The 15,537-nt window shown below is 44.1% G+C and overlaps 8 protein-coding genes across 8 annotated transcripts; 7 read left to right on the top strand and 1 right to left on the bottom strand. All coding sequences in view use genetic code 12, as the record gives it.

The window, feature by feature from the left end:
* Nucleotides 1–767: 767 nt before the first annotated feature.
* RCH1 (Rch1p) lies at nucleotides 768–2,033 on the bottom strand (the record flags this gene model as incomplete). Its single annotated transcript, XM_002617853.1, has 1 exon — nucleotides 768–2,033. The coding sequence occupies one exon, from the start codon at nucleotides 2,031–2,033 to the stop codon at nucleotides 768–770; it is 1,266 nt and encodes a 421-aa protein (XP_002617899.1).
* A 1,497-nt stretch (nucleotides 2,034–3,530) lies between these two features.
* Nucleotides 3,531–5,630, top strand: HOF1 (formin-binding protein; the record flags this gene model as incomplete). The annotated part of the gene is made up of 1 exon (XM_002617854.1): nucleotides 3,531–5,630. One exon carries the CDS (start codon nucleotides 3,531–3,533, stop codon nucleotides 5,628–5,630), a length of 2,100 nt encoding a protein of 699 aa, XP_002617900.1.
* A 570-nt stretch (nucleotides 5,631–6,200) lies between these two features.
* Nucleotides 6,201–7,220, top strand: FOB63_002002 (D-arabinose 1-dehydrogenase (NAD(P)(+)); the record flags this gene model as incomplete). Its single annotated transcript, XM_002617855.1, has 1 exon — nucleotides 6,201–7,220. One exon carries the CDS (start codon nucleotides 6,201–6,203, stop codon nucleotides 7,218–7,220), a length of 1,020 nt encoding a protein of 339 aa, XP_002617901.1.
* Nucleotides 7,221–7,313: 93 nt separating this feature from the next.
* FOB63_002001 (chromatin-binding transcription coactivator) lies at nucleotides 7,314–7,667 on the top strand (the record flags this gene model as incomplete). The annotated part of the gene is made up of 1 exon (XM_002617856.1): nucleotides 7,314–7,667. One exon carries the CDS (start codon nucleotides 7,314–7,316, stop codon nucleotides 7,665–7,667), a length of 354 nt encoding a protein of 117 aa, XP_002617902.1.
* A 496-nt stretch (nucleotides 7,668–8,163) lies between these two features.
* On the top strand, nucleotides 8,164–10,914 carry MNR2 (putative Mg(2+) transporter; the record flags this gene model as incomplete). Its single annotated transcript, XM_002617857.1, has 1 exon — nucleotides 8,164–10,914. One exon carries the CDS (start codon nucleotides 8,164–8,166, stop codon nucleotides 10,912–10,914), a length of 2,751 nt encoding a protein of 916 aa, XP_002617903.1.
* A 294-nt stretch (nucleotides 10,915–11,208) lies between these two features.
* On the top strand, nucleotides 11,209–11,814 carry FOB63_001999 (uncharacterized protein; the record flags this gene model as incomplete). Its single annotated transcript, XM_002617858.1, has 1 exon — nucleotides 11,209–11,814. The coding sequence occupies one exon, from the start codon at nucleotides 11,209–11,211 to the stop codon at nucleotides 11,812–11,814; it is 606 nt and encodes a 201-aa protein (XP_002617904.1).
* A 379-nt stretch (nucleotides 11,815–12,193) lies between these two features.
* Nucleotides 12,194–13,870, top strand: MNN2 (Mnn2p; the record flags this gene model as incomplete). Its single annotated transcript, XM_002617859.1, has 1 exon — nucleotides 12,194–13,870. The coding sequence occupies one exon, from the start codon at nucleotides 12,194–12,196 to the stop codon at nucleotides 13,868–13,870; it is 1,677 nt and encodes a 558-aa protein (XP_002617905.1).
* Nucleotides 13,871–14,021: 151 nt separating this feature from the next.
* On the top strand, nucleotides 14,022–15,056 carry NIT3 (putative hydrolase; the record flags this gene model as incomplete). The annotated part of the gene is made up of 1 exon (XM_002617860.1): nucleotides 14,022–15,056. One exon carries the CDS (start codon nucleotides 14,022–14,024, stop codon nucleotides 15,054–15,056), a length of 1,035 nt encoding a protein of 344 aa, XP_002617906.1.
* Nucleotides 15,057–15,537: the final 481 nt, after the last annotated feature.

Raw genomic sequence — 15,537 nt, 5'->3', positions numbered from 1 at the left:
TAATACTGCGATCGTCGGCTTTCTGGTCAAAGGGCATAAACAGAGAACGGGAAAATGATAAGAGGAATACATAGCGGTAATGTTAAGGGAAAATCCTAAAATAAAAACGCCTAGCTCTGTTTGTGATTTGAGAGTAATATCTTTTGGTGCATGGGGTATATGCATTGATAAGCTTGCTGCATGTTGGTGCAATATGGAGTACATTTCTGTCAAGGTGCACTGCGGAGATACACACTAAAAGCACATAAATAGGTAAAGGTCTGGAACTGTATGGTGGAGCAGCAAAAGATGTTGCCACCATGAATGGAATAGGCTAAAGAAAATCCGCTCCCGACAAAAAAAATTATTGTGAGACATCCTGTAGCATACAATTCTCGGGGCCATAGGATTTTGCACATTTGGATGATGTGAGGGGTGTCTCGCATTTGAATAGCCATTTCCCCCAATTTCATTTAAGAGCCGTTTCCGCGATACAGTCTTCTCCACAATAATTATTCCGTGTCGAAGAGGAGCCCGATTCCGTGGAAGAACGTGGTGAAAACATATACGCCACAAAGATCAAAACAGAAAGTCTGAGTCTATGACATGATATGCCCATGCCAACTCATGAATCTAGCTGTAGTGAGAGGGGCCCAGCAGGATCAACTGCAATCACATTCTTTTTGGATCAATGAAAGTTGCCATGCGATGTTAGTATTGTTTCTGGTGAGCGAAAGATTAGGGTCATGAGCATTAATGTTTATCTTCACCGCTATTCCAACCGCTCATTAAGCAGGCCCATTATGACTTGCAGAGTCACTGCGTGGACTTGACAGTTCACTTTTGGCCTCTTCTTCAGGTTCACCAGTTTCAATATCTTTGGTTTCTTGCTCTTCGGCTTCAACCCATTTTTTCATAAATCTGACAAGGACCTGAGCAGTAAGAACTTGCTCTGCTTGGTACAACACCAACGGCACAAGTAAGACACCTAATTTCGGGTTGTGCAGGCCGTACTGAGAAGAGACAAGAGATACACCAAGTGCAGCTGTTTTGGCAGGCCCGCACAACATGATACTCACCGTGTCTTGACGGTTATAGTAGAAGGGCCGGAAAATGCGGTAACACCACCTGTAAGCACGGCTAGACTCTGCTGTAGGCTTCGTAGGGAAAATCCGAAGAAGAAACACTGGTCGAGAGTATAAGAATACCATGACTGTGAAAAACAAGTATATGCCGATGTTGAAAAACACCAAGAATATAATAGATGCATGGCTCACAGAAGTAAATGCATGCTGGGCGAAAGCTGTCGAAAAGGATTGGAACATGATCAAAAGCAACATGAAAGAGCCGACTTTGTTGAGGCGAAATGTGGTGAGACACCATTTCACTTGCTTAGGGAAAATATTTTGCACCACTTGACCTACAAAAAGTGGCACAAACACAGAGAGGCCAATCTGCTTCATCACATGTCGATAAACGTCTCGTACTGATGTGTGATCTGCCTGGTGTACGGGGTTTCCAAAATCCCACCCTCCAGTCAAGTACATTTGAACCAAAGCAGGAGTGACAAACGCACCTAGTAAGTTACCAATGAAAACTTCGCAAATAGTCAACACAACATTACCTTTCGCAGCTCGAGTCATCACAACATTTGAAGAGACAGTTGTTGGACACGCATGTGTCACAATCATACCCACAAGAAGCCAAGAATCAATTTGCCCATCGTGGGCCGCTTTGATGCCCGACACGATTCCATATATGATAGCTGAAGTGATCAAGAAAGAGCACGACAAGACAGTAAAATGGGCACGCCAATGATAGATGTTTTTAAACAAATCCTTTGTTGCCATAGACAATCCGGATACCAAAAAAATGACTGCCACAGCTCCATAGCCAATGGAATATTCTGCCCGAATGGTTCCGCCTTGTTTGGCAAAACTGGGATACAGATGAGCTAATGCAACGAAAACACCCAAGAGGACAAAGAACCACTGGGCTAGAAGAAAGTCAAAGACACTCTTAAGTGTCTTATAGACTCGGGTTTCTTTATACATGTGGTTTAAAAAGAAAAACCGATGCGAACATTATCTAGACATCTATATGCGCGCACATGACATGGGGTAATCTTTTCGGAGTGACGTCAGAATCCCGGTAAAAAGAAAAATCAGAAGAAGATTTTGCAATTCGATTACAGTGTATTTGTGCTATGACTATTCTATAAGAAATGGTGTATCATTAAAACAGGATTTTTCGAGATTGGTCATTGCTGTGGCTTCGGCCCGGCGGCCGAAAATGCATACAGTCATAAGAAATATACGATGCATATCGCGAATTATGTGTCACTAAAACTAGCATTTATCACAGAAGTGGAGAACAATGATAGGAAAGTAAGAGATTTCAGTACAGAATTAAATCCCAAGCTCTTCCACGAAAGCTCATAACCATTTTGGTTTGTACTTGATGTTTATTGTAATACAATGATTACCTTTGGACGACAACCGGCAAGCTTTCAGAATCGCAAGCTTTCAGCAAGCTTACATGCAAAATTTTATCAACAGTAGCTGTACCATTTGGCAAGAGATTCTTATGACATGAAGGTACAATTTTTATTCCAAATGAAAGTAAAAGCAGCATGAACGTTCTTCAGAATGGAATAGGAATCCACAGACAGGTAGGCAAGTACAAACAAGTGCTGGAGTATATTTTGTGGTGTTGGTCCCCTGATACAGATGTTCCAAGCAATCTTGACTGCTTGAACGCATACGTGAATTAAAAAGATTTATTCAAGTGACTCTTCAATTTCTTTCAAATCTTATTTTCAGCGGCACAGCGTAAAGTTAAATTGTAATCGTACTAGTACTTAAAGTAGTCTATCAACCGAAGAATTTTTTACATTATTTTTATATCTGTTTTAATGTTATTAGGCTTAATCTTTCGAATTTGCTTTCGCGACCCGAAGAAAGCCTATAGTACACTTTGCATTAAGAACCCCGAGGGCACATTGCCGTTTCTTGAATATTGTGGAGCAGATAATTCCTAAATTAAAATGCTAGACATTTGTTACTGTTACAGACAAGGATAGAGAGGACGAAAAAATACGATAACACAAGGAGTTGAGCGAATGAAAGTTTTCGAACCATAAACCACAAGTAATTATTTAGACAGTAGATGAGAATACATCACTATTTTTTTATAGGGCTGCAGAACAAAGAAGGACTAGAAGCGCATGAGTAAAGCGAGCATTTGAAAACTCATGCGAAAAGAAGTATTTTCAGCTGAATAAATCATAAAGTTCAGATTGCTCAATCACTATGAAGGTAAGACATTGTGACTGTCAAGAAACAAAAGTTTGCAATACCAGATAATTACAGACTATTATTAGTCAGATTGGTGAATAGAGCAATGCCATACCGAAACTCTGATGCCTGCGTATAGCCGTCTGAAGCGTTTTCCCTGCATGTTCCATCATTAGCTTTCCGCATTGGGCAAATGGTAAATATGCCACCCAAACCAAAAACTACAATGATTCTCACGTACATACTACATCCCCCATGAACGAAACGGCGTTTGTTAACCAATTCTGGGGCGCTGGCGATGGTGGGTTTCGCGTGATTCAGCAGCGGATTCGCAGTGCTGAAGCCACCCTTCTGGCGCTCCTTCACTTCTACAAAGAGCGCATCTCCATAGAAAAGGATTATGCCAAACGGCTCGAACGGCTAGTGTCTGCAAACACCCTTGGAGCGGCAGAAACAGGCTCTTTGAAAATAGCTCTTGATAAACTTCAGAATGAAAGCGAACAACAGGCAGCAGATAGTCGCACTTTTGTCTCGAATGTGGCTCACCATAACTACGAGAAGCTTAGTGCGTTTGAAAACATGTACCGGCGCAGTGCCGGGAAGCTTGAAAGCCACATGAAGAAAGTGCTTGAGCGGAAAAATGAGCACTTTGCACAACTTGAACAGGCGAAAGAAAAGTACCGGGCCGAATGCTCTCAAGTCAAGTCATTGACGTTGGTGTGCCAAACTACATGGGGCCGAGAGCTTGAGAAAAACCAGGCGCGGCTTCGGCGCGCGCAAGGGTCTCTCGACCCGCTCCGGGCGCACTATCAGAAGGCCGTTCGCCAGCACGCAGCGTCGCACGAAACTTGGGTACGTGACTGGGCAGCAGCGCTTCTGGCGCTCTACCAGTTGGAAGTCGAGCGTCTCCAGATGTGCAAGCTCAACAGTTTCAGCTTTTGCAACCATGTGGCTTCGCTTTGTGTCGCTTGGGACCTGGCGGCCGACTCTGCGCGCCTGGCTATTGCAGGCGTGGCTGCCCCACGCGATATTGCTGATTTCGCCCGCGCCTACGGCACAGGCAGTGAAATCTGGCGGGCCCCCGACTTTGTGGAATTTCTCGAGGGCCGTGCCGAACCACCCATGGAAATGGAACGTGCACAGTTTGCTGACCCCGATTATTCGGTCGTGCTACTGCGTACGTTCTCCGTGCAGACGCAGCTGATGGACCAGACCCACAAGGCGCTTCCCCCAGTGCGCGCGCAGACTCCGCCCTACGCCCTGGGGCACGATGCAGATTCAACGCACATTCGGCCAGGCTATCTGTCCGCGCCCACTGATCACTTGGCCACTACAATTCCCGGCCCAGACGTTGATTCTGGACATGGCCCAATTTCTGCTGCACAGCCATTCACAGCACCAGTGCCAGACTTACACCATGTGCAAGACCAAAGCCACGAAAACTCACCACTTCGCCCACGCAAACTGCCTTCTCACAGCACCTTTTCTGACGACATGTTTGAAAAGGCAGCGTCCGATTACCTGAGCCCTACAAACTATACGGTGCGCAGTTGGGCGTCGCCGCGCAAGCGGACAGGCGCAAACGCACAGGAAAACATCAACCGCCGACTGCGCGATATGACCACAATCGTGGCGCCTGCGCGCGAGCCTGAAAGGCCAAGCGTTCCTATTGCCAAAGATTTCTCCATCGATTTCATAGCCAAAGCGCTCGAGGACCTTGATGCCGGTGGAAACGGCGACGTGACCCAGTTTAGGCGCTCGCAGCGCGGCGCGCCCGCGCTCGAAGATGTGCGTCCCGCACTGGATTATGTCGACGACTCGCAAGAAGTGGCTACACGTTTCGGCTCCATCTCTTTTCGAAGTCCTGTTCACGAGCCCGCAGAGGAACGATGGTCACCTGAAGGGAAAGCTCGTCAAGCAGATTCCCCCAAGCGGTGGTCTCCGGAAAGACGGTCCTATGAAAGGAAGGCGCCTGGTTCGGCAAACAAGGAGCTTGGGTCGCCCGAGAGGAGTGGAGCCCGCACTAGTTTTACTCCTTCTGACAAGCATTCACGGTCGCTGCGTCGTTCTCTTCTGATGTCTCCTACAAAGTCCTACACCAATCTTCGTGCCTTGGTCGATCCAGTCACCCCGGTCACTAAAAGCCGCTACGTGGCTAAGGCCAAGGCCAGATACGCCTATACTGCCCGCGAGGATGGCGAGCTTTCTTTCCGCAAGGGCTGGAACATGTATGTGATTCACAAACAGGAAGACAATTGGTATGTTTGCGAACTAGCAGATAATTGTGGGCCTCTGAAAGGAACTATAGGGCTAGTGCCGTTCAATTATGTGGTCGAAGGACCAGATGTATTCTAGAGGATAAAGCTACAAGTGGCATTCACTTATAGCGACTCAGGACAATGGGTGCCTGCTGGGATAGCGGGCCGGGTGTATTTTATGTGCATACAATAATAAGTGTATAAGTAGGTGGTTCATGTAAAGGCATTACATCGAATATTCAGTATTCACAACGAGAAAATCACTATCTCTTGTCCTCTCGATTATCATTTCCTAATGATGACCAGTCCGCTGATACTGTTATTTGAGGTTGCAATCAGTTATGCAAGACAATCTACTCTCGAAGAAGATTCTCTATGGATAGATCATAATAGCCTCGAAATTTGAGTATTCTCAATTGACACTTAGTGGCACTTCATTAGTAATGAGAGTGAGCCACACTTATAGGACATTTAATAATTCACCCTATTTCCAATAAAGAATTCAAGCTATCAAGGTTCACCTGCCTATCCTATCGACTTTGTCGCTAAAATTTCGTTTTCTAACACTGATACCTTTCACAGATTAGAAATTATTACATACTTACTTTGCCTCTAAACGATCTTCGCGCTATCTTTCATCGATCAATTAGAACAACTACTCCAACCAATGAGTGACTCCAAAAAAGCAGGCGAGATTGCTGACTTTCCCCCATTAATTGTCGGTGGCGCTGTTTTCAATACTCAGTATTCGGAAGATCCTACAAAGCTTCCAATCACAGATATTATCGTATCTGCGTTTGAACAAGGAATGAATGCGTTAGATACGTCGCCTTACTATGGTAAATCTGAAGAATTGATTGGCTCTGCTTTGGGAAATATCAAAGAGGAGTGGCCCCGTGAGTCCTACTTTATTTGCACAAAGGCTGGGCGAATTCAATTGGACGAATTTGATTATTCGAGAACTTGGGTTCGCCAATCCGTGCTCCGCTCATTGGAGAGACTCAAAACAACATACTTGGACTTGGTGTACATGCATGATATTGAGTTTGTTCCTGAAGACCAAATTTATGATGCTCTCCGTGAGTTGGCTCAGTTAAAGAAAGAAGGTGTGATAAATAACATTGGTGTATCAGGCTACCCCGTAAAATTATTATTAGATGTTTGCATCCAATGCAAAGGCTTAAAAGATATCGGCCCGTTGGATGCTGTCTTGTCCTACTCCAATGGATGTATCCAGAACACAATTCTTTTCGACTTATATGAGCGGTTTATTGTTGATGGTGGAATCAAAAAGCTCATGAACGGGTCCATTTTGAGCATGTCGTTATTGCGTTCAGGAGTCACCCATTCATTCCATCCAGCGCCACAAGCGTTGAAAGACCGTGTGAACGAAATCGCTCAACGTTTGTTAGAACAGGATATCGAGCTAGCAGACTTGGCCACTCGCTTTGCTTTGCACAGGTGGCTATTCCTAACCAAAGAACAGACAGAAAAACAGTTGGAATGGAATAAGAAGACGTCGGTAGTGTTAGGTGTATCTAACGTTGAGGAACTAAATGTTGCACTCGAGGCATTACGGCTGGTTGAAAAAGGGGTTTCAGAAGAAGAAGAAACATTGTTCAAACGAGTGATATCTGAACTTGGACCTGACCACTACAATGAAACCTGGTCAAGTGGTAGATACTAACTAATGTATAGATAGAGTTACAATATTGTGTCACGTGCACATATAATTAGTTCACCTGAATCAACTCGCGATGTATGAACCGCTCTAGATATTATGGCCTACAAAAGAACTTATACACAAAAGGAGTCTGGGGACGATAAAACTACCCAATTGAGCTTGGAGTTGGACAGTAAAAAGGCGGTCACTGTTTCGCTGTTCAAGGGAATCCCCTTGGTTGATATCCGCGAATATTATACTGATGCTAGCACGAAAGAGCGCAAACCTGGCAAAAAGGGCATAGCCTTGACTGTTGAAACCTGGAAGAAATTGCTTGAACTGCAAAATGAAATAAATGAAGCTTTAGACAGTCTACAGAACAAGAAACAGAAAGTTGAAAAGAATGACGAAAAAGAGGAAGCTGAGAAAGATGTTGAAGAACCAAAGGCCGTAAAGGAAGAACAAGAGTGATCCAAGCCATAGATTCCATGATTAATGGAGTATAAAAATACAATCATTCAAAAAGCAGATAGAGATACGCGAATAGGAAATCAGAAAAGACAGTTATGACTGAATTACGTGCCAATGGCAGTCCTACTGATAAGTCGTAGAGCGCCGCATTTCGCGTGACCATTGTCTTCATAGGCAAGTAAAGCACAAAATGAATTTTTTTATTTTTTTTTAACTTAATTGTTCTCTGTTCTCAATTAGGCATCAGCCAAAGCTCTCATGCTCTTTGAGCCGATCAATATTATTATCATTCTGGGCGATATAATCTGCGATGTTATCGACGCAATCATAAATCTACACGTGACGCACATCATAGCAACATATGCTTCGGCTAAAGTAGCGAAAGTTTATCCGAGCTATTCGATGGTCTGTCCCAAGTAAATAACATTTTTCTCTCTACAGACTGACTCCAGTGATTTTCCTGAAATACCCCGAGTCTATATTATACTGAAGAAACATGCCGAAGAATAGATCATCCAAGAATAGGAGAAGGAATAGAAAGCTGACTAAGGCTGCTCGAGAAGGTCGACTTCAACACGACGGTGAATCAGATGCGTATGAGGAAGATTATCTTGCCGCATCATCCAGACAACCGCAAAGAGGATCTTTTGTGGATCATCGGGGCGAGAATTTGGCGAATTTCGGATCATCAGCTTCAAGACATCGATTCCGCTCCGAAGCAGCGCAAAGCAGGTCCAAAGGCTCAAACACGCCACTCACAAATAGAAACCTTCAGACGTGGCTTGAGCAAAGCCAGCCTCAGGCTCAGACTTCACAGTTTGGCGCTGTCGCTCTTGATATGGATCAATACGCAAAAGAGCAACAAAACAACCGCAAATCCTATCACGATCATGATGACGGAGACAATTATAGCACGTACAGTCACAGATCGGGACAGCTGCTTGAGTTCGGGGAGCTGAATCCGTCTCTGGAACATCTGAGCGATCTGACATCTTTGGATGATGTCTGTTTTCCAGATTATTACGAAGGGCTACTTGATGCAGACAACGGAGAAACTTCACATAAGTGGCCTGATTTGTCTGTGTTGGAAGAATACATCCAAGAGGAGTTAGAAGAGTTACACGAGGCACAACAGGAAAGGGAGGAATCACCCGAAGTTAATTTCCATTACCCAGTAGCACGGCGTGTTTCTGCCGCAGTGGGTGACTTGAAAGATGTGCTGCCCACCAATGAACTGGTTCCTCTTTTGGGCCTGGTCCAGGTCAATGAGACCCATCTGCTTCAGCTGGGAAGTCTGTCTCTCCGTGTCAGACCAAAGCCGATCCAGCCATGGGAGAAAAACAGGGAACATTATCTGCCAATTTTAAATAACTCGCAAAACCGTGCCCTGGATACTACGTTCCGTTTCACATACTTCAGAGAGGATTTGGAAGGGACAATCCACTCTCCAACACTCTCTGGATTGGTCTCTCGTGATAAAGAGAATGTTTCGAAAACGGAAGCAAACTTGCTGGAAAGCTTACATCAATTGTTCTCGCCGTCATACTATTCTAAAGAAACGAGCCTGACTCACGAGCCTTCTCCTGGAGTTGAACATGCAAAGTTAGCAGAAACTTTGCCAGTTCCACAAACTAACTTGTCTACTAATAATGCTTCTGCTGCTTCTGCTAGTGCTTCCACTAATACTACTGGCAATGCTTCTACTGGCGCAGCAGCAGGGATTCGCTCCGCTAATCAGAGATTTAGCTCGCCACTTCCTGGATCGACTGCAAACGGGGCTTCGCCTGCTACTCACCATCACAGCCATCCTACTTATCCATTTTGGCTTGACATCGAGAATCCGCTGGAAGAAGAGATGAAGGTGATCTCGAAAACTTTTGGTCTCCACCCGTTAACTACGGAAGATATTTTCTTGGGCGAGACAAGAGAAAAAGTGGAGTTGTTTAGGCAGTACTACTTCATTTGTTTTACATCCTTTGACATCGTCTACGAACGGCGCAAACAACGGGCAAAGGAAAATGAAAAGAAACATATCAAGCTCCAGGAGTACTCTTGGCCCGAAGAGACGTCTAACAACAAGGGGTTTTTCAAGCGTATTTCAAAGATGTTATTTCTGCGCCGGGGTTCGACATACAGTTCATCGAAGAGATCGGTGACTCTGTCTTCTATCACCATTCACAAGAATGTTAGAAGTGGAGAATTGTGCCCTTTGAACATGTACATGATTATTTTCAAGCATGGAGTGCTTACGTTCCACTTTAGTCCTACTCCACATCCTATAAATGTGCGTCGTCGTGCACGTATGCTCAAAGATCATTTGACAGTGTCGACCGATTGGATATGTTATGCACTTATTGATGACATCACTGACTCTTTTGCTCCCATGATTGACAGCATCGAATCTGAGGTGTATCTCATTGAAGACGAGATTATGAGAATGCACTCTGGCGATTCTGAAGACAGTGACGAGGAAAGCGACAATGAAATGAGCTCTTCTTTGCCACCCACGAATCAGGGATACCAAAGGAGCATTGGGACAGACGTCTTTTACCGCCGTGAGAGATCAAAATCCACAGTGGAGGCAGTAACGCCCAACTCTTTCCGCCTGAGGTATAATAAAGAACCACGCGGGGAGTTCATGTCTGTCAACTCGCGCAGTAGCGCACGGACATCTTTGAGCCTGACTTCGACTTCGACACTGTCGAAAATCGTTGCCTGGAAACGCAAGGGTGATATGTTGAGAAGAATTGGTGAGTGCAGAAAACGTGTCATGTCGGTCATGCGTCTTTTGGGCACGAAGGCTGATGTGATTCGTGGATTCAGCAAACGTTTTAACGAGACGGAATCCCTTGCGTCACTCAATGATACACACGTGAACAACACACGGTTGGCTCTGAGACAAGAGATTGTGATGTATTTGGGAGACATTCAAGACCATGTTGTGACAATGGTGCAATCGCTCAACCATTATGAAAAACTTCTTGCACGAAGCCACTCGAACTACTTGGCACAGTTAAATATCGACATGACCAAAGTGAACAATGACACCAACGACGTGTTGGGTAAAATCACCATCTTGGGTACAATTGTTTTGCCTATTAATGTGGTTACTGGCCTATGGGGAATGAACTGTATCGTACCTGGCCAAGATCACGAGGGCTTGGTTTGGTTCTGGGGCATCGTTATTGGAATAACACTGTTCAGTGTGATCTCGTACTTCTATGCCAAGAAGGTAACGGGATTGTGATTAATATGTAAAGTATCGATGTAAAATGTTTTAGAAATTAAGGATTATAGATGTAATTAATGGCATGTTCGGAAAAAAATAAATAGTTATCAGTAATGAAAACCATTACTATTGAAATTAATTACAAGGATTCTTGTGGACTCAAAATATCGCACAGTTGCGTTCGACGATTTGCACTTAACGGTAGAGGAAGCTTATGCGCAATGCGAAAGCATACCGAGGTGTGCATACGACTATTCCACACGAGTCAAGTGGCGAGCTTCCATTGTACATCTCTACTTCATCTACTTAGCCATGAGTATTCAAATGTCGCTTGTGTTTGGTGCACTTGTTGCCCAAATGTCGTTCTTAATTCTTCTTCTTTTGCCCTTGCCGTATGTGGTTCGGACGAGCATTCTCGACACATACTCGGTTATTCGGAAAAATACCAATGTCAAGGTGGGGTTCAACTTTGCTCTCTTATTGTTAGGGCTCCAATTCTTTGACTGTGTCAAGAAATTGCAAAGGTACTCGAATGTGCAGAGTCCATATTTTGCCCAGATGCAGCAACAAATGACAGGGGGCCAGTTACTGTATGACCAGCTTGCTTCTAAATTCTACGCACAGCGCAATCTTTACATCACTGGTGCTGTGTTGTACTTGTCGTTGGCCATCAACACAGTCTATTCTATTTTGGTGAAGTTGGTTAAGAAAGAGACTGACTACAGAAACTTGGTGAAGGAAGGCGCTCTGAAAAGTGGGGGTGGCGCATCACAGAACGAAAAAGAGTCTGTGGATCATTATCAAAAGTTACTTGCGCAACGCGAGAAGGACATTGAGACTTTGAAAAAGCAATTGCAAGGAATGCAAAACGCGTACGACTCGTTGAACGAAACCACTGAGAGATCAAAGGACGATTAACCTAGAAATTACATATGACAATCATATTCTATTCAGAGAAAATGGTTTCTGTTTCGTAGGGATTTTGCATGTACTTGACTTCGCACCCTGCAGGCAATCAGATAGTAAGGTTTAGGCATGCAACAAGGAAGGGTGTTGAAAGGTACTGGATCACTCTATGATTCCATCTCGTTGATATCTCTTTTCCTCACATTGTACCCTAAGTCGGGGATTTAGCTTATTTTCCCTTGGGTTCCTCTCAATTTATTTTTTGCTTGCATCTACTCGATAGAGATGCACTTCCTTTCAAAGTGCGTGTAAGCGTCGCGTCAATCTACTTTGCGCGATTGTCCTGCTCAATATACTCAACGATAAAATCTTGGAAACTATTCTTGGGACTATGCTCTTTTCCAATTTTCGCTCGGCGGTTCGAGTCTTTTCCAGACGGGCTTACCATTTCAAGCTTGGCTTGGCCACCGCCATCTTGATGGCCATCTTCTTGTACTTGAGTCATGATAAACGCACTCTGTTGAGCTGGACACCACTTCCTCCGTTGTCGTATGAACTATTCTTCCAAGGCCTTGACGAGTATGTCGTGAAAGCTCCATCGCTCAAGGATAGGTACAAGGCTGACAAAGTGGAGTCCAGAGGAAGCAACCAGGACGAGTTTTTGTTTTCCAAGGAGTATCTTGAAAATGTTCTCGACATCTCTGACGAGACATTGCAATTGCTCAAACAGTCCCACCATGGTTACGTGCACAAGCACATGGATAATTTGATCAAAGAACTGAAGATCGCTACTTTTGGTATCGTCAGACCAGAGTCTCCCGAGTGGAAGACTTACAAGAAAAGCGCGGGTTATGTTATAATTGGAGGAGGAAAGTACTCCTGGCTTTCTTACCTTGTCGTGAAACAAATTAGATCTATCGGCGGTACACTTCCAATCGAAGTTTTCATCCCATCTGAGAAAGAATACGAAGAGAAGTTCTGCAAGGAGGTATTGCCAAAATACGATGCTGTGTGTAATGTCTTGGATGTGGATGTGATGAAATCCGTAGCGGAAAATTTCAAGATTGGTGGCTACCAATTCAAAATGCTTGCAATCTTAACTTCGAAGTTTGAAAATGTCATGTATTTGGATTCCGATCTTTTCCCAACCAGAAACCCCGAGTACATTTTTGACTCCGATTTATACAAAGAGAAAGGACTTTTATTATGGCCTGACCACTGGGCGAGAACCACTAACCCTAAGTTCCATGAAATTGCAGAGTATCCTGTTCTAGAAACCAAAGTGAGATACTCCAAGTATGACAAGAAGCAAGCCGAGCTGAAGGGCGAGAGTTTGAAACCATTGCTGGAATTCACTTTCAAGGACTCAAACTTCCACGATTTCCAAAATGCTTTGCCAGACCCTTCGTCTGAAGCCGGAATTCTTGTTGTAAACAAAACAAGTCACCTCCGCACAATGCTCTTGGCTTTATACTACAACTTACTTGGTCCTGATTATTACTATCCTTTAATGACCCAGGGTGGGGCAGGCGAAGGAGATAAAGAGACGTTTATTGCAGCAGCATCTGTTATGGGCGAACCATATCACCAGACAGCCAAGAGTTTTGCTTGGGTTGGGTACCATAGCCAGGACGAGAAACTGTTTGTTTCGAAAGCTTTGGGCCACTATGATCCGCTCGTATTGGACCCTGAGGCACCAAATAATATTACCTTCTTGCATTGCTCCTATCCAAAGTATTATACCGATTGGTTCTACAACAACCACGATCTCATCTATAAAGATGAAAAGACTCATATTCGCATGTACGAAGGTATCTACAACAATGTTGGATATGACGTGGATTTGAAATTTCAGCAAAACTTTGTGCAAGGTGTGTGCAAAGGCTATTATAAGGATGGAAAGGCTGTTGATTCCGATATTCGCGAAGAAGATGAATGGGCAGGCAATTTCTTAAAGTATATTGGGGATGACTTGGAGGCCAACAACAAGAGATGTGCTGAGGTGTACCTTCCTCATTTGAAATGGCTTAAAGAAACGACAAAGTTCCCCAACACACTTACGCAATAGACGATTCGGTTATATTAATCCCTCCCAAAGATACCGTAACCTATTTTGCCTGTATGGGCTAATAATAAATGAATCAAAGTTCCGGATTTCTTTCACGTAGGGCTTAGTTGTATACCGAAATATTACGACTCCATGGGATAAACTAGATCAGATGGCGCTGTGTAAGAAGAAAATACGTGGTAAAAAATGTGACTCCACACTCGCATTTGTATGTTACAATCTTATTGCGGGGATCCACAGTGCGCATAATTTGGCACCAGCTAGGATATCACTTTGTTCCACTACAATGTCTTCCGTTCTCAAATCTCCACTCACCAAAAACTTAAAAGTTGCCTTAATCCAGTTGAAAGCTGGAGCAGACAAGGCTGCAAACCTAAGCAAAGTCCAATCTTATATAGACAAAGCGGTTAGCGAGTCTACAATCGGAAAGCCAGATGTGGTGATGTTGCCAGAGTGTTTCAATTCGCCCTATGCTGTTGACAAATTTAGGGAATATGCCGAGGTTATTCCAGGAGGAGAAACCACCAAGTTTTTGGCACAATTGGCTAAACGGCATGGCGTATTCATTGTCGGAGGCTCCTTTCCCGAAAGTGACCAAGATAAGATCTACAACACTTCTTTGACCTTCAGCCCCAGTGGCGATATAATTGCCAAGCACCGCAAAGCACACTTGTTTGACATCGATATTCCCAATGGAATCACTTTCAAGGAGCTGATCACACTTAGTGCTGGAGATAAAGCCACTGTTTTCGGCTTGGGAGATTTCGGAACAGTTGGTTTAGGAATCTGCTACGATATCCGGTTTCCTGAACTTGCAATGGCTGCTCTGAGAGCGCCCCACAATGCTTTTGCTATGTTCTATCCTGGAGCCTTTAACACTACTACTGGTCCACTTCACTGGCACCTTTTGGCAAGAGCTCGTGCAGTGGACAATGAAGTTTTCACTGTCTTGTGCAGCCCGGCCAGAGATGTTGGGGGAAGTGGCTATCAAGCATACGGCCACTCTTTGGTGGTAGACCCATCGGGAAAAATCATTGCTGAAGCAGGCGAAGGAGAAGAAATTTTGTACGCTGAACTTGACCACTCTTTGTTACCTTCTGCTCGGACTGGAATTCCAGTGCACTACCAAAGAAGATTCGATATTTATGATGATGTGACTACTAGCACAAAGACTAGTGCAATCTAAAGATACAAACTAAGTTGAAATACTTCATAGAGTACAATGATAATCTCACAATTTTTAAGTCCTTGTAGTGTAGATCTGCAACACTTTACTCTGTGAGCTCAGTCTGTTGAAGCCAACAGGAGAAGGAGAAGAGTAGAAGGAGATTTCTCCTTTCAGTTTCGCCGGCAGTCTATCGCCTACCTGACATTGTTAGATTGTTAACATTGGCACAATGTCTTCTTGTTTAGCCGGTTTGTTTTTTCCCTCCACCTGAAATATTCCTTGTAGTTTTCCATTGCCTTATTTCTCTTTCGGTATTTTCTTCCTAGATTGGCGAATTTGTTCTCGTCTGCCTGGATTATTCGCCCACCTGTCTGGTTTCTTTAATGTGACTGTCTCAGTATGCATTAGATTAATTCATTCGAGCGACTCTTACGATGTTGGCGATCATCTTTTTGAAACAAATAAAATTTGTCATCCATTTGATTTCACACCTTCACAG

This window comes from Clavispora lusitaniae (assembly GCF_014636115.1).
Source record: "Clavispora lusitaniae strain FDAARGOS_655 chromosome Unknown tig00000038_pilon, whole genome shotgun sequence".
Taxonomy (NCBI): Eukaryota; Fungi; Ascomycota; class Pichiomycetes; order Serinales; family Metschnikowiaceae; genus Clavispora; species Clavispora lusitaniae.
This window is presented reverse-complemented; position numbering and strand designations above follow the sequence as displayed.